The 26,216-nt window shown below is 39.0% G+C and overlaps 1 protein-coding gene across 1 annotated transcript; it reads left to right on the top strand.

The window, feature by feature from the left end:
* Positions 1–783: 783 nt before the first annotated feature.
* On the top strand, positions 784–20,833 carry EEF1E1 (eukaryotic translation elongation factor 1 epsilon 1). Its single transcript, XM_003788296.3, has 4 exons — positions 784–923; positions 4,847–5,047; positions 11,082–11,177; positions 20,201–20,833. The coding sequence occupies exons 1-4, from the start codon at positions 837–839 to the stop codon at positions 20,339–20,341; spliced, it is 525 nt and encodes a 174-aa protein (XP_003788344.1). The 5' UTR covers positions 784–836; the 3' UTR covers positions 20,342–20,833.
* Positions 20,834–26,216: the final 5,383 nt, after the last annotated feature.

Raw genomic sequence — 26,216 nt, 5'->3', positions numbered from 1 at the left:
TTTTTTCAGAAATCTTTTGTCAATATTCAAGGCCTCAACATATACTGCTAATAGCCTATTTTTAAAATACGAGAACATAGCAACTTGATGGAGAAGGGAAGTTATGTGCATTATTTATTTACAAGTACATACCAAAAACTACATAAAGTATATCATTATCTAGTATTGCAAATAAAGATCGTTAATACCATTACTGGCTGATTTGAGCTATCATTATTTGACTACTATCTAACATACCCACTGTCATATGAATAATCTTTAAATTAAATTTAACTCTACTGCTAGTATTGAGCTATAGATTCACAGTGGAAAAACTAGTTTTCCAATTCACCATTACAAAACAATTAAAATCCTCATGAATTACGCTACATGTTAGAAAATAATCATGGATTGTGAACTCTTTGCTATTCAATTTGATTATTCAAATTCACAAATTCATTAGCCAAACTATGGTAAATTTCAGTTCCACATATTTATAAATTCTCTTAGCCGGCCAAGCGAGTAAGTGGGTTAACTGGCTGCCAGCTCAAAAGCTTGGGGTTTAGAGAGCCTGTCTACAGCAGCCACCAAAGCCTGGGCCGGCGGCTCAGCTCGCTCTATTACGTACCCAAGTGTTCAAGAGTGGAAATTTGAAGTCACCTCTGGACCTGCCCACACCCTGCCTTCAGCCACGCCTCCTCCTTCGGCCACTCCTCCTGCGCGCTGGAGCGCCTTCCACGCCCCTCTACGTTCAGCCAATCGCCGGAGACGCTTGCGGGGGTGGGGTTTCGCTCCCCGCCAATGCAGGAGGTCCTTGCTATCCCGGTTCTGCCCCTGCCAGGAGCTACGGCCGGAAGATGGCGGCGGCCGCGGAGTTAACGCTGCTGGAAAAATCCCTGGGGCTGAATAAAGGGAATAAATATAGTGCTCAGGGCGAGCGACAGGTGAGAAGCTGGGGTCGCGGAGGGGAAGAGGCAGATGGGAGCGGGGCTAGCTGAGCGTGGGCGGGACTGGGCCTGGAGGTCGGCGAGGCGGGCGGAGTGAGGTGCGGCTTTCCAGCTTTCCACGTGTCTGCGCCGCGGAGCCGCCGGGTGACTCCAGGTTTCGGCCTCTGCCGCCCTTGTCGTTGAGGGTAGGAAGGGTCACCGGCTCAGGAAAGACTACGCCTGAACTTTACCTCCTGGGAAATTGTCGTCATCCCATTATGGGAAAACCAGTTGCGGGAGGACCCTCAAAGAGCTCTTGAATAAACTACACTGGAGGCCCCGCATTTACGTTCAGTGACTGTGTTTACACTAATTGCATCTTTCATCAACTTATTACGCAGTGACCTCGTGAAAGCAAAGGGATGCCAGGGAGCAGTGTGCTGGGCCTAGGTGATGAAGGCAAGCACCCTGGCTTTCCTCCGGGAGCTTGCTTCTTGGCCGAGTGGAACAAATGTTGCAGATATTTAAATTATAGTAGAGAAAATTGCCACGTCTGAGCGTAGATGGTTGAGAAAACACATAAAAGGGGTCTTGGCCCAATTTGTGGGACTCAGGGAAGGTTGTTCTGAGGCCCTGAGATCTCGAGTTCTTGTGTGCGACGCTCGGAGACTGAGGGAAAGTTCTGCCGTGAGATTGACTCGTGAGGGATAAGGACTCAGATTTCCCAGGGCTTTGAAGAACATTTGTGTATTTATAAGGATGGTTTTGCTGTGGAGACTGTGTAGTAGAGGAAGAAAATAGTCGTGGGAAGACTACTTTGGATATAATATACTTTTTTGCCCCTTTGAGGTTTTTTTCCAGATGACGTTTGGTTTTTATCTTTAATTTTTTTCTGTTGTCCATCCGTTCAGCTGGTAGTCCCCAGTTTTTTTTTCTATTTTTTAGGGAACATTGCCAAGATATATTGTCTAGTGTAAGAAACAGCCATTAGCAATTAAAGCCCAACAGAATACAGCGGACCACCTCTGTAGGTTGATCTAGACACGTACCAGATGTACATAGCAGTCCAGTGGGCCTAGTTCTTTATGGTGACCGCCTTCCTATTTTGACCAGTTTTTGGTAGCCCCTCAGTAGTCAACTTACAGAGGTTCTACTTTATGTACTGAAAAGAAAATATTGTTGAGGAGTGTAGAAGAGGAAGTTAATTCTGACTATAAAAATGAACTTACAAGAGGCCGGGGTGTGGTGGCTCATACCTGTAATCCTAGCATTCTGGGAAGCCAAGGCTGGTGGATTGCCTGAGCTCACAGGTTATTGACCCCACCTCCAAAAACAGCTGGCATTGTGGCCGGTGGCCATAGTCTCAGCTACTTGGGAGGCTGAGGCAAGAAAATCACTTGAGCCCTAGAGCCTGAGGTTGCTGTGAGCTATGATGTCATGGCACTCTACTGAGGGCAACAAAGTGAGACTCAAAAAAAAAAATGGACTTAGAAGCTTCGTGGCAAAGCTAGTATTTAAGGAACTAGGCTTTCAAAGATGTGTAAAACCAATAAATTATGAAAGATTAGAAAGTTTGGGGCAATGACTAAACGAATATGTTTGGTGATGCAATGCGAGGTCAACCCAGAATTATAGCTTGAGGCCCAACTGTGAGGGTTTCGGAGTTCAGGGTGTGGCTTTAGATTTATTTTTATGAAAACATTTTAGTAGTAGGCAGCTGTTTATGTGTATGGGGAAAGGGATGGAGTTATGTGATAAGATCAGCTATTTGTGGGGGAGCACAGCTCATAGCAGTGAGTCAGCAATAAGGCATTATGTACAGCATTACTGTTAATAATTAAAAAGTCGAAGTAGCCAAGACATCCATCTCTAGGAGAATGGTCCATTAAATTATGGTACATTGTCACATTGAAACACAATCATGTGTCACTTAACAGGTTCTGAGAAATGCATGGTTGTGCAGTATTGTCCTCTTATAAACATTATAGCATACTTACAGCCTTAAGGCTATTTGATACAATCCTTCTCTGGTCTACAAACTTGTAAAGCATGTTGCTCTACTGAATTCTTTAGGCAGTTGTAATACAATGGTATTTATTTAGCTAAATATATCTAAACATAGAAAAGGTAAGGTGTTAAAAGTGATTACTTTGGGGCGGGGCCTGTGGCTCAAAGGAGTAGGGCACCAGCCCCATATACCGGAGGTGGTGGATTCAAACCCAGCCCCTGCCAAAAAAAACTGTAAAAAAAAAAAAAAAAAAAAGGTGATTACTTTGTAGATCGTGGAACCTTTAAGATGAATGTGAATAGTGTGTCCTATGATTGTAGCTGCATAAGATACTTTAGGTGGTATGTAGAGAAAGGAGAATGGACAAGTCAATGGTACTTTATTCAAACCTTAACTCTGCTATTAATAACCAAGTGACCTTGTTTCTTTATCTGTAAAATGAGGATGAAATTACTCACCATTTCTTAGAAGATGTAATGATTAGATGAGAAGGTAACCGGGAATATTTTTAGTTAGTATGGAAGGGTTTGGGGTAATTTATTTTTACAAATAATTCTTTTTAGAGTTAATCGTCACTCATACTCTCTCAGCAATTGTCAGTCATTTTATTTTATTTTTTTCTCAAAGTATAACAGCCATTCAGAAAAGTACACAAATCATGATGTTACCACAAAGTAAACACACTCAGGTAACCATCTAGTCAAGAAATAGAACATTTATCAGCACTCCCAGAGGGTTTCATATTATTTTCTTTTGATACATTTTTTTAAAAAGAAGTTACTGATGATCTTAGAGGTTGATGGTTTCATCCGAGTGTAAAGGCAAAAGTGAAAATTGAGGGAGCTAAATAGTGAATGAGAAGTGGTAAGTGCCTTTTGTTACCTCCTTTTCCTTTTAAAATGTACGAAGTAACGAATCTGTGTCTATAGAATGTTCATCTCCGTATCTTTCTATATAGAGATAGATAGTTAGATATAGATATAGGGATGTATAGACTTTAGCTTATATAGAGGAAGGAAAATGGACGTCAAGCCAGTGGTACTTTACTCAGATATCCCTGCCTCAGGAACTTCGTTGAGTACTCCGTCTCAGCGAGGTGGGGCTCTTTGTTCCCTGTGCGGTCACAGCACCCTGTGCTTTTCCTTCATTACACTTGCCATAGTCAGTAATTGTAGTTTTGTTTGGCTTTTTTAATGTGGCCGCTGCTTTTCCTTCATACCACTTGTCGCACTCAGTAATTATAGTTTTATGTACTTACTAAATCCTGTTGCTACAGATGTGAGTACGAAAGTGCCCTGCAGAGTGTAGATCACTGTAAGGGTACAAGAATACTATGTCCTGGCTGAAAAGAACAGCAGTCCTCTGAAGAAAATAATAATTTTTGGTTGTTTGCTTGGGTCATTTAGATTGTGTACTTACTTTATTTGTGTACTTCCCATTGGACAGTACTTTAGGTTTTATTTTAAATTTCTCATGCTTTCTGCTTAGTTTTCATCAAGAAATCATGCTGAGCAATTTCTTATAAGCAAGTAAATCTGACCCTTTGTAGTCATAGGGGAAGCATAAAAATAAGTCACATTTATTCAAGTGTGTTCACTTTGCTAAAATGAAATATAAGTATTCTTGATTGAAATTATCATAGATTATTAGTTTCCATTTTCTCATAATGTACCTACACAATTATTAATTATTATAGTAAAGTTACACTTATTTTTGCAGTGTTATTACCAGTTTCATCATCAAGCATCTGTTATCAAATTGTAAGTTACATAACTGCTCTCTTCCTGACTTTCGTGTGTGTGATTTAGTATCTTAGTGTGAAACCCTGGAGTATTTGAAAAAATAGATGAGGAATTTAAGTTACTTAGAAATTAGCTACGATGGTCTTTGTTTTTTAAATTTATCCGAGGAACTTCTTTTTTCTTTTTTTAAGATTCCAGTTCTTCAAACAAACAATGGTCCAAGTCTAACAGGCTTGACGACAATAGCAGCTCATCTAGTCAAGCAGGCCAACAAAGAACACTTGCTGGGGAGCACTGCAGAAGAAAAAGCCATCGTTCAGCAGTGGTTAGAATACAGGGTCACCCGCGTAGACGGACACGCCAGTAAAGATGATATCCGCACTCTGTTGAAGGTACTGTGACTTCTCTTTCTATGTAGGCCAAAATGCTGAAATGCACTAAGCAGAAATCTCTGTCCCCTGAGAGTCACATGCTGCTGGCCTTCTGCCTTGTAGTTTGTACCTGTTATTACTTCCTGGAACAGACTATACCATCTCTACCATTCCCACTCTCAGATAAGACATTCCTGCCTCAGAAGCTTCTTTGATTGCTCCGTCTCGGCTAGCTGGGGCACTTTGTTCCGTGTGCAGTCACAGCACCCTGTGCTTTTCTTTGATAACACTTGATAATTATAGTTTTATATGAGACTTTTTAATGTAATACCCTGCTCAGCAGTCCTAATTCTCTAAAGGAATAAAGTATTTTCTCAGAGGCAGGAGGGCAGTCCTCAGAATCTTTAAGGACTATCGTTTTAAAAAATTTTCCAACCGATCTGAGAAAGCCCAACTTTCCCTTCCTTAGAACCATGGCTTTAAGATTTATATTTTCTTTCCAAAGGTGTCAGATTAAAATAAAAGAATCTATTGATATAAACTGCATTTGGCTGCAGAGTCACCATGAATGAAAGCATTCCAAATCAAATTATCTTCGATTATTTACATAAAAATGAAGCAGATTTTGAAAAATTTTACGAAAGCTTTAAATTTGAAGCAAAAGATCATTCAGACAACCACCTGTCATTGTAGGAATCTCTTCCTTTTCTTAATTTTATTTCCATTTTTATACAATGGCATTATAAAGTTGTGTAAGGAAGTTTTTGCTATATCACTTTGGGGAAAATAGTTAAACTAAATTCTTGAGAAATGTCATCAAGGGGTAGAAAGTCAGCTTCAGGCCTTGATCCTTGTAGGTCTGTCTTGTCCAACTGTTGGTCTTAATGTCTACACTGATCACTCACAGGGACCCCCCTCTTGTGCTCTACCATGCACCACTGCATTTCCAGAGGGAAGCAGGCATATCCGCCTCTAAGCGAATTTGAGATTCCAGGCAAATAAAAAGTGATATAACCCATTGTTTATGATTTTCCAAAGGAAAGGATAGTAATAAAGTACTTAATTCTGAAAGATAGGAACAGGATTTCATTGAATTGGGTTTATAGTTTAAGAGGTTATATTAATAGATTTGGTTTTGGAAGCACAGAAATAACTCGTTAAGCATTATGTCTGAAATATTAAATATTTAATTGCGAGCCCCTGACTTAGAGTGTTACTGTTTTTGAACTGTAGCTATGTGCAGCTGGGTGTTTTCTTCCTTGCTCTATAGCAGTTCTTTCATTTGCACCTGCAACACACCAGGGTATAGTTCCAAGGTCTAGTGATGCATTAGACAGTTTCTGCCCTTACAGACCTCTGACTAGTGGGGGAGACACACGTACATAGAATGGACTGCAATGGGATTTTTGGCCATAGAGCACATAGAGAATAGGGTGATGTCAGTTTTGTTTTTGTAATTTTACCTTTTTAAGGCAGCATTGTTTTTATTTTAAAGCAAGTAAATATTATAGAAATTTAGGAAATACAAATAAGCAAATGGAATATCTTTAAAAATCAGTGGTCCTACCAATAAGAGAGAACAGTTAAGGATGCTTGTGTTAAGTCATCAAATATTTACTAAGTCCCTTTTGTGTTCTTTCCATGCTTTTTTCTTTTTGCATATATGTGTTTGTATTTTAAAAATGGAATCTACTAGACACAGTGAACTGCTTTTTGTTCACTGACAATGTGTTGTAAGTATCTTTTTATGCCAGTAGACATTTACCTACACTCTCCTTTTATTAGGCTGTTGGTGTTCTCTCTAATACAGTTGACCCTTGAACAATGCTTGGGGTTAGGGATGCTAACCCTTGAGTAGTTGAAAATCTGCATATAACTTTGACTCCCCCCAAACTTAATTACTAGTAGCCTGCTGTTGATTGCAAGCCTTACCGATACTAAACAGTCCATCAGCACATTATATGTATTATGTGTTATATACTGTATTCTTACAAATAAAGTAAGCTAGAAAAAAAAGGATGCTGTTAAGAAAATTGTAAGGGGCGGTGCCTATGACTCAGTGGGTAGGACACCTGCCCCATATACTGAGGGTGGTGGGTCAAACCCTGCCCCAGCCAAACTGCAACAAAAAAAATTAGCCGGGCATTGTGGTGGGCACCTGTAGTCCCAGCTACTTGGGAGGTTGAGGCAGGAGAATCGCCTAAGCCCAAGACTTGGAGGTTGCTGTGAGCTGTGTGACGCCACGGCACTCTGCTGAGGGTGACAAAGTGAAACTCTGTCTCTACAAAAAAAAAGAAAAAGAAAATCGTAAGGAAGAGGAACTAAATTTACAGTTTATTAAATGGAAGTAGATCATCATAAAGATGTTTATCGTAGTCTTCATGTGCAGTAAGCTGAGGAGGAGGAAGAAGAGGGGTTGGTCTTGCTGTCTCAGGGACGGCAGACGGAGAAGAAAATATGCGTATAAGTGACGCTACACCGTTCAAACCTGAGCTGTTCAAGGGTCGGCTGTAATTATACCACAGTTCAAATTGTCTATCCCTTGGTGGTTACTAGATTGTTTCTAAATATCTGAACACATTTCTGTTTGTTTCCTTAGGCTAAATTTCTACATGGGAAATTGTGAGGCTAAAAGCTGTATGGTTTTAAGGCTACATAGCTTGTTTGTCCTCTAGAAAACTACCCTCTTATCATGTAGTGAAAATGGCCTCTTCCACAAACCAACATGGGGATTACCTTTTTTCTCTTTCACCACCCAATTTCATTACCAAAATAAGCAAACCAGTGGTGTGGCGTTTTTCTTAGTGCTTGTTAGCCATTTTTAGTATTATCATTTTTTGAGACAGGGTCTCTCTCTCTCACTCAGGCTGGAGTGCAGTAATATACTCAGAACTCCTGGGTCCAAGCAATTCTCCTATCTCAGCCTCCTGAGTAGTTGGGACTATAGCCACATGGCACCACACCTGGTGGACTTTAAAAAAGAAAAAAATTGTAGAGATGAGGACTCATTGTGTTGCCCAGGCTGATCTCAAACTTCTGGCCTGCCATAGTGCTGGGATTACAAGTGTGAACCATCTCCTGGTCCATATTTACTATTTAAAAATATTTACTTACATGTATTCTTTGCCTATGTTTTTACAGAGCTGTGTATCTTTTTATTATCTATTTTTTTTAAACTTAAGCTGTTAGGGTATTCTGAAAGGGTTTAATTCTTACTTGTCAAAGTTACATTTCAGTGCTAAAACCTAAATTCTAAATAAGATGGCATATAGTTTGAAAAAGCAGGCATTGCAAAACACATTTGGTGAATTTAGATGGAGGGTAGTTGCTTATTGCCTTTTCAACTTTTCTGTATTATTAGGAAGTTTAATAATAGTTGGGGGGAAAAAAGAAAAACCAGGTGGAACTAAAAAGAAAATATTTTAACAAGTCTGGTAATAGCATCAGAAAGACTTGTTAAAGACAATAAAAAAGGGAATGTGAACAACATACATTACTTGGTCCCCTGCTGTGAATAGTTGAATATGTGAAATCTGTCTTTTGGTAGGAAAAATTGTATTTCCATAACTAATCAGGAAAATATTAGCTAACCATAATGTATTATAACTATATTTTTAAGAGTCTTTATAACTAAAACATGGATATAGATTCTGTTTTTAGAAAAAGTATACTATATAAAACAATGTTAAATTGTTCCAGCTCTTTCTTTAAATGTTTTTTAAAATTGCATGAACATCTGTTTATTTTTTATACTTTGTCAAAGTTGATTTCCTTTGAAGATACTAGGAGAGAAACCATCTCCGTTCAATAGATTACCATAAAATTTTAGTGGTATCCTATAATATACCCATATAGTCTACCCTCCAACCCAAATTTTATTTTGATTCTTCCACATCTCATTTATGTCCACATTTCCTTTGTTTTGTCATCCAAAATGGACACCTCTAGGAGTCTGTTAAAACTCACATGGTGATAGTGGGGAGGTGATTAGGTCCCAGAGGTCAAGCCTTCATGAATGAAATTGATGCTCTTTTTTGAGACCTCACCCCTCCATTAAGTGAAAAGACAGCTGACCGTGAACTGGGGAGCAAGTCCTTACCACACACTGAATCTGACAGAGCCTTGATTTTGGACTTCCAGCTTCCGGAACTGGGAGAAACAAACTCCTGTTGTTTATAAGCCACCCTGTCTATATATTCTGATACAAAAGCCCAAATAGACTAAGATAGGTATGATGTGAGAATTAGAACAAAGTGCCGTTGCTGTAGTTGAAGGTATTCTTCCAGAATAAATACTGTTGTCCGTCGAGCAGTGGTTTATATCTAGTCTTCACAGGATCCTCTAAACGTTATGTCCTCTAAACATTATATTTCCTCATATAACTGAATATAATTTAATATAAATTCCTGTTCTGCTAAATTATGTGTCAGTTTTAAGAGATCAAAACTTTTTCTTAGGAAATTGATGTATTCATGCAGGTCTGTTAATATGTCCAACAAAAGTAAAAATAGATAAATTAAACTACATTAAAATTAAAATTGACTGTACATCAAAGAAAAAGGCTCTCTACTGAATGGGAGAAAATATTTGCAAATCATATTCTGATAAAGGGTTAATATTCAGGATGTATAAGGAACTCCTACAACTCAAAAACAAAACTAATAACCTGATTTTAAACATGGGTGAAGGACTTGAATAGACATTTCTCCAAAGGAGATACACAAATGGCCAACAAGCATATGAAAGATGCTAGAGTCACTAATCAATAGAGAAATACAAGTCATACTCAACAGTTGATATGTTCACACCCATGAGGGTGGCTACACCCCCCCCCAAAAGCCTGAAGGTAACAACTGTTGACAAAGATACAGAGAAATTAGTAATAACCCTTGGCTATTGTTGGAGGGAATGTAAAGTGTACAACTGCTATAGAAAACAAAATGGCAGTTCCTCAAGAAAGTAATAGAATTACCATATGGTTCAGCAGTTTAACTTCTGGGTACATGCCCAAAAGAATTCAAAGCATAGTTTTGAAGAGGTATTTGTACACGCATGTTTATAGCCAAATTATTCACAATAGGCAAGAGATGGAAACAACCCAATATATGTGGTCCCTGTATACCATGGAGTATCATTCAGCCTTACAAAGGAAGGAAATCCTGATGCATGCCACAGCGTGGATGGGCCTTATGCTCAGGGAAACAAGCCAGTCATAAAAGCACGAGTACTCTACGATTTCACATACATACATGAGAACAGTCCAGTTCACAGAAATAAAGGAGAGTAGTGGTTGCCAGGACCTGGAGGAAAAGGAAAATGAGGAAATGTTGTTTCATGGGTATGGAATTTCTTAGAATTCTCTGAAGAGAAAGAGATTGTTAAGGAGTTTTTAATATTTTAGTGGAAAAAATAAAGTGATTTTATCATTGCTTTGTAGTGAGTAGTTGAATAGGCAAATGTTTCCCAGAATAAAACCTAGACTCTGAAATGATCATAGATAGCACTTTGAATATCATTTTCTAATAGCTTGTGATTTCTCTAAAATAAGACTAATGGCCAGGCACAGTGGCTCATACCTATAATCCTAGCATCTGGGAGGCTAAGGCGGTGGATTGCTTGAGCTCAGGAGTTCAAGACCAGCCTGAGCAAAATGGAAGACCCCGTCTCTACCAAAAATAGAAAAAAACTAGCTGGGTGTAGTGGTAGGCGCCTATAATCCTAGTTACTCAGGAGGGTGAGGCAGAAGGATTGCTGAAGCCTAAGAGTTTAAGGTTGCTGTGAGCTATGACGCCACACCACTCTATGCAAGGTGACAGAGTGAGACTCTTGTCTCAGAAATTAATTAATTAAATCTAATATTATTCATCCTACTTTTTTTAAATGAGGTAATTGGCATGTGGTTTGTCATTTTGAATATATCTTTATTAATGTCCAATAGTAAATTTCAGTATTTTGTTTTCTAGTAGCTTTCTAAATGTTTTAAGTCATATACTATAGTAGCTAGCTTTATTGTTACTGTTTTTTAAAATAACATTTTATTTATTTATTTTTCTAGGACCTTAATTCCTATCTTGAAGATAAAGTCTACCTTACAGGATATAACTTCACCTTAGCAGATATCCTATTGTACTATGGACTTCATCGCTTTATAGTGAGTAGTTGAATAGGCAATGACTTTTTTTCTGTAATGTACAGGATGGTATTTTTTTTAATTGTCTTGAATTTAATCAAATTTGCATTTTCAAGCTTATCAAATGAGAAGGAAAAGAATTCTTCTTTTATACAAGGTACCTTCTGCAGAACTGCTTTCACCGACCCATTTAGTGGAGTCGCTTCCTGCTCTTTGGTCTGCTTGATTTTCCACCTTGGCTTCTGCTTTTCTTTGACAGCAACTTCCTAGCCACCTTTTTGATTTCATTATCATGCCCTGGACCCCATGCATACCACGCCACCTCCAGGTCTTAATTCCAGTATTGCATTTTTGTGCAACCTCTTGTTTTAACTCTTTTAATCTTTTAGCCCTTCATCCCTATCTAACATAACTGACTCCTCTTCTTTCAAATCTGTATACTTACTTCCCTACCCAATCTAGACCTGCTTTTGCGTAATTTCAGCTACAGCCTCTTTTTAGCATCTGTAGCTCCTTCGCTCTATTGTACAATCACCATCCCTTCCCTGCAAGTCCCCAGTTCTTGGCCAGTCCAAATAAATGTCTTCATTCCTTCAGCTACACTGAGCTCTGTCGCGGAAATCACAACACTACAGATTGCTGCCACTAAAAATTCTTACGCTACAATTGAAGTTGGGCTCTCGTACTAATCAGCTTTCCTTTCTCCTGGGGATAATTCAGACCTTTGCCACTTTCATTCTCCCTGCTCCTTTGTCTTCAGTCATTGTCACAGAGCCTTTCTTCTTCCTCCCTTCAGCTGGTAAGGGAGGCTGTTTAATCCCGTCATCTGCCAGCCTGCCTGCGTGCCCATCTTCATCCATCTTATCTCCTTGTTCTGTCTCAGAAAGGATCGCCTTGCTTTTTCCTCTGGCCTTTTACCTCAATCCCCCTCTTCACCTCCTAACCTCTTTCTGGATCATTTGTTTGTTTGTGACAGAGTGTCAGTTTGTCACCCTGGAGTGCTGTGACATCATAGCTCACAGCAACCTCAAACTCTTGGCCTCAAGTGATTCTCTTGTCGCAGCCTCCCAAGTAGCTGGGACTACAGGTGCCTGCCCTAACACCTGGCTATTTTTTAGAGGCAGGGTCTCGCTCTTGCTCAGGTTGGTCTCGAACTCCTGAGCTCAGGCAATCCACCCTCCGCACCCCCGCCCCCCAGAATGCTAAGGATTACAGGCATGAGCCACCACACCCAGCCTTCTGCCTTCTTTCTGGATCTTTTCCCCAATTTTATTTTCTCTTTTTCTCCTGTCTTTAATATTTCCTCCTATCTATCCAGTCAGAGTCTTTATTTTAAACTGTATCCCATCTCAAATTTATTTACAGACATTTATATGGCACTCACTGTGTTCTTGACACTGGTCTTTATGCTGTATAGATGTTAATTCATTTAATACTAATAACAGCTCTGAGGTAGGCATTATTCTTATCACAACCCCATTTTACAGATGAGATAACCAAGGCATAGATGGGGGTCAGATGTCTTCCTTGAGATCCCCCGAGTAAGTTGTGGAACCAGGTCTAGAAACCAGGCAGTTTGGCTGCAGAGCCTATGCTTTCTTACATCTGTCTCTCCACTTAAAACTCAGCTCAACTCCCATCACCGTAACACCCACCTACCCCTGTGGAAAAGAAGAGCTTTAACATCTTTCTATATTCAGCACCTCCAGCATCCAGTTAGGTCGTGATTTCTGCCTCCTGGATGCATCTCACATGTGTCTCTCCCTGTGATCTGGGTGGTACAGCCCTAGTTCAGAATTCATAATCTTTGATTCATCTGAAAAAGATGGACTGGAAGAGATGAGACTGGTAGCTATTGAAGCAGTCTTTCTCATGATCATGCCTTTTTCCTTCTCAAAAAGTTAAGTAGCTCCTCGTTCCCTACAGAGTAAAATTTGACAGTCCGGGAGACCCTTTGACTCCTGTCCCACTTGCTAGCCTCAGTGCTGTCATTCTGACGCAACCGTCACATACCCTGGATACTTTCCACTCAGTGTCCTTGTGTTGCCAGTTTTCTTGCCCCCTCTGATCCCAGCCCTTCCATTTGCATTTCATCTAGTGTCTCAGTTCCAGCACTGATCCCTGGGTGAAGCCTACTCCGCATCCTAAAGCCTGATACCTCCTAGATTACCTGCTTCCTTCAGCTAGGAAGGGAGGCTGTTTAATCCCTTCATCTCCCAGCCTGCCTGGTGCCCGTCTTCATCCATCTTGTCTTGTACCTCATAGATTACCTCAGTTCCAGTTAATTTTACTTTGTACTCTAATTCTTCTTTGAAAATCTCTCTCTCTCTAAATTATAAGCTGCTTGAGATTGTACCAGTTCATATTTTTAATATCACTGGCATAATTCCTGGCATGTATGTATAGTTTGTCCTCTATAAACACTGAATAAATTTTTTAACATACTTGTATACTTTTCAGGAAATTTCTTATATATTTTCTCATTATACCTCATTATTACAAAGGAGAAAGAACCAGTGTTATTAGCATATAAGAAGTAAATTAATGCTTAGGAGGGTCAAGTGATTGATACAAAGGCCAGTTCAGTTTTTGGAAGGGCTAAGACATCCTAGATTTCAATGTGTGGGAAAGTGCTTTGTAAACCGTAAAATACCGTAATAATTGAGGCCTGCGCAGGCCCCGACCTGTCTGTGGTTTGGGGCTGCTATCTGCCTCATAAAGCAAAGTGGAAGGTTTGTCTCTTGGGAAGACAAAGTCGTTTTCTCCTCTGAAAAAACCTCCTACATGATCGGCTTTGCTATTTGTCAGGAGTAGGAGAGCAGGGGTCAAGGCCTCATGAATCTGGCTCTCCAGTTGAGATCGAGAGAGAAGACAGGGATTCTAACCAGAAAATGGAGAATGGGCTATAGTTACCTGCAAACTTGTTGATACTATCTCGGTCTGAGCTTTATGACAATCACAGAAGAGGATTCCTTAGGATTTAAAAAAATGTAGCCCCTTAAAAAAATACTATGATAATGTCTGATAGAGTTATTCCTAGTCCCCCACTCAACTATAATCCCTCAATTTGGATTTACTTGACTTTATGAAGATTTACTCTTTAAAATGTCCCTCAGTGATGGTGTTAAGTTCTATAATGGCATTATCGTAATGGCTTACTGTGATCCTTAGTTTAGTGTAAAACTCTGTTGTTAGTATAAGTTTTAAATTATTTTTTGAAAGCCTACTTTATGTGCCCACTATATTCTACTTGCGAGGGATACGAAAGAAGTATAAAACTATTTTCAAGGAACCGTTAATATCATTGAGGAAATAAAACTTTTACATGAAAACATTGAATTAGAAAAAATGGAATTCAGAGCTAATCTCTGGCCAGAATACTGTGTTATCAATTAATGAGGCAGATAAAGTAGGACATAGAGTTATGAAATTGTCAGAAAAATATCTGCAGATTTTAATGGCCTTGGCTATTCAAGGGAATTTGCATTTTTTCAGAAAGATCATGTTAAGTTTGACTACAAATTTTGCTTGTAAGTAGGATGACCGTATGATTGATCTCTCATCAAAACAACACTTTGGCTGTCCGAGGGTGCCTATCAGTAATTATGCTCGCACAACAGGAGTGAAGTGGAACTAATTTTGTTCCCCTGTGTACAAGAAATGTGACTCAATTTAAGGAACATAAGGGGACCAAGAAGAATCATGTCCTATTTCTCTTTTGTCCCCTCCCAGCTCTTAACACAGTGCCTTGTGCAGCTGAATTCTTATAAACATCAGTAATATTTGTCAATCTGTGCTTAGCTCTAGTTCCCATTTTAGTTTATCTGTCTTTATAGTGAAAACAGAAATTTCATTTGTGCACTTTAATATCATTTAATCGAAGTAATTACTTGTGAAGAACGTTTAATTGGAGCTGAAATACATTGATGGCATCAGCCTCTTTTCATTCCATTCTAGGTTCAGTACATTTTAGTGGCTTTTTGAATTTAGAATGGTGACATGGCCCAGCTTACCTCATTTTCAAAATGAAAAAAGCCTCCAAGGTAAAGAGGATTTGCTGTTTAGGTGTCTACCCATCTCTCTCCTAAATCAAGGCCTCCGTACTTGATTTGAGTGACGCTGTGCACTGTGGGTGTGGCTGTCTCACGAAGGAGTGCAAGAATGACTCTCCTGAGAAGTCACAAACATGTTGGCATTTTTTAAGTAAAAAATATTTAAGTGCAGCTCATGTGTTTTGACATTATTTAACTTTTTAAAATGTTCATATTAGGAGAAACGTCACATGTCCTCCTCTCTGTGTTGACTGCCAGCAGACCCACAAGATCTGGCTTTGTAGCATCATGCTGTCATTAAGGAGAACATTTCTCCCATCTAACTTTTTAAGAAGATAATAATGAAGTGTTAACTCTCTGCAAACCAAGCGTATGTTTACATTTTCCTGTCTTCTGGCTTACGCAGGTCGTGCAGCAGGGAAGGAAAATACTCTGAAAGGAAAAGGAGAGAGCTTATGTGGGTTTTCTTTGTCAGTAGAGTGAACAAGGTCATAATTCTGTAATGCCGCATATTCATAGTACCAGCTGCAGAGTTATTTAATTATGAGCTTAGGTACCCTGGGGAGCATTTGGTTTTCAGGCAGGTTATAAGAGTTTCATTCAATTCTGCCTATTAAAATTAGGATTACATTAATAATATTTAATGGTCTCTACTTATTTATATTTCTGATTTTGTAGTGTATATCCTCTTTATACCTGGTAGCTAGGATATTATGATTAAAGACTTTTTTTTTTTGAAATGAAAGTGTATGCAGGTCACTCTGATCATCCCTTTGGGGTCGTACCATGAGTCAAAGCATCTCTCCCTCTCTAGACCAAGTGCAGGCCCAGTAATCAGATAAATAGACACTTTCTCAGGGAACAGAGTCCTCACAGACTAAAACTCTCACAGTGACAGGATTAAGTGACATCTCTGTAAAGTTGGGTATAAATATGTATAGATGAGGAAAAATGATGGCTAGGTATTAAATTTAGGGAGGGTAGACGTGAAGTCCAGATGGGCCGCCTGTTCGTATTCACCAGGTTCTTGTGCTCCCTTTGCTTTGCCACTGTATTTATTTTTGCCCTCATGCATTCCTTTGTTTATTTGTTCATGTTATTCAATACTTAATTTGTTATCAGCACAGTGTACAAAACAGCAGTCAAAGAAACTTTTGGTCATCAAATGTGAGCCCAGTTTTTGTTTCATTGTGAGCCTAGTTTCAGTTGTGACTGAGTTATTCTAAGATTGGGTTTATCTTTAATTCCCTTTGAGGAATATTATGTTGCACTTGCTTTGTTAAACTGCCCCTTAGTGTGGCTGTTTATTATAACACTGGTGACTCACTGCTTTCTTAAAGTGATTTCACTAGCAGATAGTAGTCCCTGTGAACAGACTGTTACTCAAGATTACTCAAAGCCTTTGTAATGTTATGTGCTGCTTGACTACAAGATTGGTATCAGCTAAAATACATTTGTTCTCAAATTTGAAGCACCAGTGGAGGTATGCACTTCTTTTATAAGGAAGGGAAAAGTAAAAGAAATAGCTGCAACACAGTCCAAGAACCCTGGGCATGCAGAATCCCAAGGCAGCACGGTGCCAGTTGGAAAGGCATCAAGCCAGTATTTCACCCTGATCTGGAATGGGTTGCTTAAGTGTTTCTCACATGACTTCATGGAAAATTAGCGATTCAGAATATTATCTGCTTAGCTCTAAAGTTCAAAGTAATTATAGAGCGCCAGCATAAACAAAAGGGAATGATTAGGTGAAAAAAAGCCAAGCATCCCCTAGACATGCTGGCCTGTAGACAGTGCGAAGCAGGAAGTGGGAGCCAGGATGGTTGCATCGTGTGCCTGTCTAAGAAGGAAAAAGAACCTCAGCGAGCAGGGCTGATGGAAGCCTCTGTTACTGGGAAGTAGCCCAGTGGCTCCCATCAACAGTGTTCTAAAAAACTGTAAATATGGTGAAGGCAAAAGTCTGTTCTTTTGTTCACATGTTTGTCTACAATAAGTTTATATATAGAATGCCGATCACAGAAGTAGCAGAGGTGACAAATCGAGGTCAGTCATAATTATCTCAGACTCAAAGGGACAAGTTCCCAAGTTTAAACTATAAAAAAGTGAAAGTGGTAACCTGATTATTTTGGAAAAGCTCCAGGTATTTCTAGCAAAAAAATTTCTGAGGGCAAATGAACAAATTCACATACTCTAAAATAGAGCATCCAAAAATATTGTAAAGTAGATCATCTGGTTAAAAATTAGTAGAATAAATTAGAAAATGTTAGAGGCTTTACAAGCTCTTGGAACTTCGTAATTCTTACCCTAGAGACTCCAATTTTTTGTGAAAATTTTAAGTTGGAGACTATTTTGCTGTGTGCTGTACGTTATTATTATTGCTTTAAAATAATGGCCCCGGTGGAAACATACTAGCCCTCTGTGACAGCAGATGCTGTTCTCAAATGCAAACATTAAATACACATTGCCCATTCCACCTGGTTCAAAATCTGGGTGAACAACTTGAACATAAATCAAACAAGGATTAGTACTTTATTGTTTAGAAATGCTTCACTCTGTGTGTTTAGTTTATTCTGATAATTTTTACAAAAAGTTGAGTGTGGAATTTTTCAGTAGAGCTCTGAAAAGATTAAAAGTATAAAAACGAGATCAGATTTGATGCATGTATTTCGGCCCCTGAGATGAAATCAAGTTCGAGTAAAACTCATGGTTACTTCTATTTGCTGTAACTGTCAGCAAAGAGGTTTGCTAAAGTTGATTTTGGATTTTATTCCTTCAGCCATTCATTTTTGGTAAGAAAACTCACTTTCTGTTAGATTTGCAGCTCTGTTTATTACTGGTTGAGCTTTTTAAAAATCTTGTATTTTCTTCTGAAGTCATTGGTGAAGTTTACATATGGTAAAGATTTAGAAAAAGAACAAAAAGCTCTTTTACAAAATAATATTTTGAAACATGCACCGATACTCCGCTTATTCCCCAAATGATTATTTAAGTGGTTCCTATGAAAGCGCACCAAACAGGCACCTCTTTCAGTTAAACCTAACAGTTAGGAACAGTCTAATCCTTACATGTGAGACCAGGAATTCTCTTTTCATAACAATGAAGCTTTTACATGAATTAAGCTTTTACCAGTTTTTGACTAATGTGTCCTTTTTCTCTGTGCCAAGGATGGTGTTGTAAGGAAACTGTTATAGTGGCATCTTTCCGATAACCAGATGCCACCTAATATAACCCTAGACAACACGAATACATTGGTATAATTTGCTTAAGCAGCTTGTGTGTAGGACTTCAGTGTGTATCATTAAAATCTGAAACTTAAATTTTTATGAAACAAAAGCTGACTGTCACTACTAACAATTTTAGTAAATTGAGCCAATAAATACGTGTTCAGTATTTATTGAGAAGATTCTGTCTACCTTTTAATTGTATTAATATTCCTTTGTATTCTATAATGATTGTTGCTCCTAGAGTGATTTTCATTGATCTGGAAACTTAGTGAAGTATTTACCCGCAGGGCAAGTATTTGCTAAATTCTGGAAGGCTTAGGACATCTACCCAACAAGCAGACTGTTTATGGGTTTGAACCACTTGTGGGGTGACGGAGTCTTTTTCTTAGTGTAAATATTCCTGTTAGTGTTATGGAGACTTATAATATCTGTAAAATAAATGTTACTGAACCAGAGAAAGAATTACACTGCCCACACATGGGGCCATGTTACTGCCCTACTGGCCTCTTTATCTGGTAACTGTTAATAATTCCAAAATCTGTCTCAAAGAAAAGTCTTTGAGTTACCCACTTGGGAATTTGAGCCCAGTGAAATGATAAGCGCCTATAGTTTTTATTGCCTCTCTAATCAAATCTCTAGGCATCCTTGAAACTTCATAGTAAATTATGTGAATGCTACATCCACTAAAAGAGTCAGCTTTATTACAAACTGAATTTAGAAGATCTGTAGTTCTCATGCATTTATTACTCAGCCTCTTTATGTCATGTATCCTTAGAAATAGTCCTTTCTGGGTGGCACCCCTAGCTAAGTGGGTAAGGCACCAGCCACATAAACCGAGGCTAAAGGGTCTGAACCTGCCCAGGCTTGCTAAACAACAATGACAACTACAACAAAAAAAAAATAGCTGGGTGTTGTGGCAGATACTGTAGTCCCAGCTACTTGGGAGGCGAAGGCAAGAGAATTGCTTAAGCCTAAGAGTTAAAGGTTGCTGTGAGCTGTGATGCCCTGGCACTCTACTGAGGATGACATAGTGAGACTCTGTCTCAAAAAGAAAAGAAAAGAAATAGCCCTTCCTTCTTGTATTAAGCAATGATCACTGAAGTGGATGATTGTCTTCTGAAGCAAGATTTGTCTTTAGGGTTAAGTAGAAAGACAGCAGTGGTCTACATGTACAGTAGAACCTCTCTATAAGTTGACCACCCAAGGGACTATATAACACACTAGTCAGCATACAGAAGTGGTCAGCATAAGGAACTTCCATTGGTACATGTGGTGCATGTCCAGCCTATAAAAAATAGGTCAACTTAAGTCGATGGTCAATGTGGGGCAGTGGTCAACTGTGGAGATTCTACTGTATATTTGAGTCCTCGTGGTATGCCCTTGTTCACTATGTAAGCTGCCAATCTTTACCTTTTTTAAGTTTGCTAAATATAGCAGAAAGAACCATAGCTTAGACTTTCTTTCCAAGAAAGTAAAAAACAAACTCTTTGGGACTCCAAATTCTTGTGAGTGTAAATTCTGCATTTGTTGAAAACTTGGTATTTCCCTAGAAACTACACTGGTTTTGAACTGAACACAAAAGCATTAAACAAATCGGTGGTTTTTCCGAGTGTCCAAAATTTTCATTCCTATCTAAATATGTTGGCTTTTGAGAACTGTTGGGTGGTTTTGTTTTTGTTTTATTTAATTTCAGTCTTCTACTTAAGTGATATTAATTGCTGTGCTTATGTAATGTCTGTGTTGTGTGTGTATGTTTTTAATCTCTACTTAGGTTGACCTGACAGTTCAAGAAAAGGAGAAATATCTTAATGTATCTCGCTGGTTCTGTCACATTCAGCATTACCCAGGCATCAGGCAACATCTGTCTAATGTTGTCTTCATCAAGAACAGACTATATACTAATTCCCACTAGAAGCTACTCATGCCGTACAGAAGAACAATTAATGCTTTAAATGGAAAATGTATTGTGGACCACAGGACTAACATAAATTGATACTCAGTCATTCTCTGTTGAAGTTGAGAGAATTCAAAAAGTATAAACTTGTGTCTGAGTGTTTTATTTGTTCTTAAGTTGAAGTTTTATAATTTTTAATGTAAAAATTAAACTACTATTACAAAAAAACAAGTTGAGATCAAGTTATAAATTAACCTTGTTTTTATAGGTGAAATTTATTTTAATAAACATTGTAAATCAGTGGCTTAATCTTAAAGAAAATTGGTAGTCCTTACAGTGGTTGGTATGTATGGCTATTTATTAACCTCTCTTTAATGTTTTAAAATTCATTTTTCCCATATGGATATTTATGGTAGTTTGTTTGTTAGGAATGATAAATTGTGCCAAGGAGACAAAAAGGGAAGGCAGATGGATTTGTTTTCAGATATTTATGTGAGCTAGTAAATGTGGTTGAAAAAAATCTTTTTTTTGTTTGTTTCTTTCTTTCCTGTAGTCAGTATTCATTGGGGTGAAACTAACTACTGAACTGCCCTAGAGGAAACTGGAATAAGATACATTCCTCTTGAGTTAATGATTCTGTTCTGTTGTTGGGTTTATTGGAATTTTTGGTAGCCTAAAAAAAGATGGGAGATTCCAGCCCTCCTAACTAATTTTGGATTTTTAATTACTTAATTTTCTAAACTGAAAGCAACCTCTTATAGAAAGTTGCTGTTACAACACTATGTGAAGAATAGAATACTTTATTAACAGATCTATATGTCTTATTACTCTTATTGGCTGACTAAATAATTGGTTATTGAGTGCTTGAGAGCTTATCTTTCCGAATAATTAAATTGGAGTCATTGGGCACTTTCCTGTTTAATTCTGTTTAATGTTTTGGTGCTGATGCTGAGTTTTGTCAGTATACAATTCAGAGTTTGAGTGGAAAGAGCAGATATTTGGAAAATATACAGCATTTGGATTGAATCCTGTTTATCTTTGACTGTTGATAACACTGAGTCCTTACAAGCTATATGACCTTAAGCAAGACAGTTAACCATATTTTCTTAATATAACTCTCTATATTATATAACTTAATATAATTAAAGGAGATAATATGAAGGGGAAAAAGCCTAATTCATTGCACGTGACTATCAGTAGGGTTAGTTTCTCTTCAAGTCATGATTTTTTTGTTAGTGTGCTTCTAAGGAAATGAGGATTTAAGAGCCTCCCGTTGTTGCCCTTCCTTGTCACTGAGCCTAGAGATTTAATAGACCAAGTGTGTAAGTATCGCCATACCTCATTGTATTGCATTTTGTCTTACTGTGCTTTGCAGATTTGGGGTCTTATACAAATTGAAGGTTTTTAGCAACCCTGCAACAAGCAGGTCTGTTGGTGCTGTTTTCCCATTGGCACGTGCTCACTTCTATCTCTGTCATGTTTGGATAATTCTCAAAATACTTCAGACTTTACGTCATTATATCTGTCATGGTGACGTGTAATCGGTGATCTTTGATGTGGCTATTGCCATTATTTTGGGGGCACCACAAACTGTGCCCGTGAACTTAATAAATGTAGTGTGTGCTCTGATTGTTCTGTCCACTAGCCATTCCTCCATTTCTTTCCTTCTCTTCAGGCCTTCCTATTTCCTGAGACACAACAGTATTGAAATTAGGCCACTTAATCACCTACAGTGGAGTCTGAGTATTCAAGAGAAAGGAAGAGTCTCACAACTCTCGCTTTGATTCAAAAGCTAGAAACGATTAGTGAGTAAGACAAGTGAAAAGCTGAGATAGGCAGAAAACTAGGTCTCCTGGACCAGTCCGCCAAGTCATGAATGTAAAAGAAAAGTTCTTGAAAGAAACTGTAAGTGCTACTTCATTGAACATAAAAAATAAAAAAGCAAAACAGCCTTATTGCTGACATGGAAAAAGTTTGAATGGTCTGGATAGAGCAAACTAGCCCCAACATTCCCATAAGCCAAAGCCTAATCCTGAGCAAAGCCCTCTCTTTAATTCTATAAAGGCTTGAGAGAGGCGATGAAGCTGCAGAAGAAACACTGGAAGTTAGAAGAGGTTGATTCATAGGTTTAAGGAAGAAGCTTTCTTCGTAACATGAAAGTACAAGGTGCAGCAGCAAGTGCTGATGTAGGCAAGGATCCAGAATATAGAGTAGCTAAGGCCATTGAGGAAGGTGGCTACACTAACAGATTGTCACTAAAGGAAACAGCCTTCTGTTGGAAGAACTCACCTGAGACTTTTATGGCTAGAGAGAAGACAGACAGACCAAGTCTCTTGTTAGGCCAGGGGCTTATATAGCTGGTGACTATAGAATGAAGGCTAGGCTCATTTACCATTCAAAAAATCCTAGAGTCCTTAAAAATTATGCCAAATCTACTCTATAAATGCTTGGATGACAGCACACCCGTTTACACCGTGGTTTATTGAGTAGGTTTAGCCTAGGGTTAAGATCTCCAGAAAAAGGATTCCTTTCCAATTTTTTCTGCTCTTTGACAATACCTGGTGACTCAAGAGCTCTGATGGAAAAGTACAAGGATACTGTGTTTTCATGCCTGCTAGCCCATGGATCTAGGAGTAATTTTGACTTTTAAGTCTTACTATTTAAGTAACATTTTGTGAGGTCTTGTTTGCCTTAGATAATGATTCCTCTGATGGGTCTGGGCAAAGTAAATTGAAAACCTAAAAAGGATTCGCCATTCTAGATGCCATTAAGAACATTCATGATTCATGGGAGGAGGTCAAAATATCAACATTAACAGGAATTGGGGAGAAGTTAATCCCAGCCCTAATGAATGAGGGGTTCAAAACTTCAGTGGAGGAAGTAATATAGGTGTGGTAGAAATAGCAAGAGAAACGGACTTAGAGGTGCTGCATGAAATGTGACCGAATTGCTGCCATCTCATAGTAAAACTTGAACAGATGAGTTGTTTCTTATGGATGAGCAAAGAAAGTAGTTTCTTGAGGTAGAATCTGCTGATAAAGATGCTGTGAGCATTTTTTGTTTTGTTGAGACAGAGTCTCGCTTTTGTCACCCTCAGTAGGGTGCCCTGGCATCATAACTCACAGCAACCTCAAACTCTTGGGCTCAAATGATCCTCTTACCTCAGCCTCCTGGGTAGCTCAGAGTACAAGCACCCCCCATAATGCCCAGCTAGTTTTTCTGTTTTTAGTAGATATGGGGTCCTGCTTTTGTTCAGGCTGGTCTTGAACACCTGAGCTCAAGCAATCTACCCTACTTGGCCTCCCAGAGTGCTAAGATTACAGGTGTGAGCCACCACACCTGGTCTAGAATATTATACAAATTTAGTTGATAAGACAGTGGCAGATTTGAGAGGATTGAGTCCAGTTTTGATAGTTTTGTTATGGGCAAAATGCTGTCAACAGCATTGCATGTTACAGATAAATTTTTCATGAATGGAAGAGTTAATCAATGCAGCAAAGTTTATTGTCTTATTTTAAGAAATTGCCACAGTTATCCCCAACCTTTGGTAATCACCACGACCAGTCAGCAGCTGTGAGCATTGAGGCACGACCCTCTACCAGAGGAGAGATAGACTTCCTAAAGGCTCAGATGATCATGAGCATTTTTTAACCATAACATTTGGGGTGGTTTTTTTGTTGTTTGTTTTTGAGATAGGGTCTTGAGCTCTGCCACCCAAGCTGGAAGTACAGTGGCCTAATCATTGCCCACCGCAACCTTGAACTCCTGGGCTCCAGTGATCTTCCTGCCTCATTTTCCCAAGTAGCTGGGACTACAGGCATGTACCACCCCTCCTGGCTAACTTTTTTACTTTTTGTAAAGACAGGGTCTTGCTGGGATTGCCAGGCTGGTTTCAAATTCCTGGCCTTCAGCAATCCTCCCACTTCAACTACCGTAAAGTATTTTTAAATTAAAGTAGAGTCAGCATATTTTTGGATAGAATGCCTTTGCACATTTGAAAAACTAGATAGTGCAGTATAAACATAACTTTTATGTGCCTTAGAAAAAACAAATATTTGTGTGACTCACTGTATTGTACTACTGCTTTATTACAGTGATCTGGAACCAAACCTATAATAGCTTCAAGGTAGGCGTATAATTAAATTGAGACAATTAGCATTGGATTTCACAACTGCCCTCTGAAGCATTTTAAATTTTATAAATGTGAACTGTAAATCTTTATTTACATGTTCAGAAAGTAGAGGGTTCGGGTTAATTTTGGGTGTTATCATGCATACCATAGAGGCAGGCCCAGGCTACATACCTTTCATGTGAACTCCTGCCCCAGCTGGGTCTGCTGCAAATCACCCCTTCTACTAACACCTCTCTCCTCCGCCTAGCCCGCAGGAGGATTGAAACAGGACAGATAGGGCTGATCGGAGATGGGCTACCCAGCCCTCCCATCTCAACTATAATATTTCATTCTTCTTCATTTTAGGTCAGCTATGAGGAAAGGACAGGAGGACAAAGAGGGAGACCACCTCTCCCCACTTAGACCTTGTGAGTCTTGATCCTCTGAATCCTTAACATCTATTAGGCAGTTCTTAGTGTCAACATTGATTCAACAGATATTACCTAGCAGTACTATGTACCAGGACTTCTCACCACTATCTTAGATCTTAGAGGATGAGGGGGTGGAATGAAAGACCTGACTCCTGCAGCCAGAAGTTAAACATTCTCTGGGTACAGGTCGAAACAATTCATTTCCTTGTGAAACTGCTGTCTTGGATCATTTCAGTGCCATACTCCTTTCCCTGAAATACCCTTCCTTCTCACTTAATAGCCTCTTCAGTATTCAACTTGGTTGCATCCTGGAAGTCAAGTCTGTCCTGCTGTACATCTCGCCTGGCTCCTGATTCTGGCACCGATACCACTGTACTGTTCTTGATTATCTGTCTCTTCAGCCAGGCTTAATTCTTTAAGGGACTATCTTTTTCCTTGCATGTCCAGCCCTCAAAACAGTGACTGGCACACCCTAGTAGGTGTTTAATACAGTGACTGGCACACCATAGTAGGTGTCCAATACCCGTTTGTTGAAAGAACGTACCATTCTAAGCTGACCAAGGAAAGTGTAAGTGTAAATTACAATTAAGTACAGGTGTATATAGCAGAAAGTCCAAATAACATGAAGGTGGGTGGTAGTTCTCTCAGGTAAAAGAAGTTGGACGATAGTCCACATTTGGTCTGAGGCACCCAGCTTCTGTTTTTCTGCTTCTCTACACTAAACCAGTGGTTTCCATCCTTAAGTTCATTTCATGGTCCATTATTGATACCAGAGCTCCAGACATCAAGCCTGATTGACATCCAAAGGGGGACAGCAAAAGGCTGCTCTCCCAGCAGAGTCAGTTCACCCAAAGGGGCTTTCCTGGAAGCCCTGTGCCCTTATATCTATGTACCTATCTTTGACCCCTGGCTGGGAGGATTCCAGAAATGTAGGTTGCTAGTAAATTGTTGACATTCCATGGATCGTTGATTGCAGAGAGTTGGAATATAGTAACTTTTCACTGACCATTTCACATTTCGTGATTCAGAAGGTAATTTTGGGACCCTGTGATACACAGTTGTCATTAGGAGGATCTGTTAATGCCCCTTTAATCACAATGATATGTAGTATGTGTTGGGCACCATTTTAAGTGCTTTACGTGAATTCACTCTTTTATTATCCCTTTTTGGAAATAAGGAAACTGAAGCAGAGGGAGGTTATGAAACTAGCTCAAGGTCATACAACCAGTAATGAAGATGCTGGGATTCAAACATAAGTGTGTGGCTCAGTCTTAACCTGGAAACCACCTGACAGGTGTGCCTGTAAAATTCTACTTGGCTTGTGGAATCAGTTGTTACCAACCTTAGAAAA

This window comes from Otolemur garnettii, unplaced genomic scaffold (genome assembly GCF_000181295.1).
Source record: "Otolemur garnettii isolate 467f Iridium unplaced genomic scaffold, OtoGar3 scaffold00026, whole genome shotgun sequence".
In the NCBI taxonomy this organism is placed as follows: Eukaryota; Metazoa; Chordata; class Mammalia; order Primates; family Galagidae; genus Otolemur; species Otolemur garnettii.
The sequence above is the reverse complement of the archived record's forward strand: the minus strand, read 5'-3'. Positions and strand labels throughout refer to the sequence as shown.

What these genes read in the sequence shown, in the direction of transcription:
- EEF1E1 (XM_003788296.3), top strand. Translation starts at nt 837, where the DNA reads ATGGCGGCGGCCGCGGAGTTAACGCTGCTGGAAAAATCCCTGGGGCTG. An exon ending in GTGCTCAGGGCGAGCGACAG is followed by an intron (nt 924 to 4,846) that starts GTGAGAAGCTGG and finishes TCTTTTTTTAAG; the next exon opens with ATTCCAGTTCTTCAAACAAA. An exon ending in ATGGACTTCATCGCTTTATA is followed by an intron (nt 11,178 to 20,200) that starts GTGAGTAGTTGA and finishes ATCTCTACTTAG; the next exon opens with GTTGACCTGACAGTTCAAGA.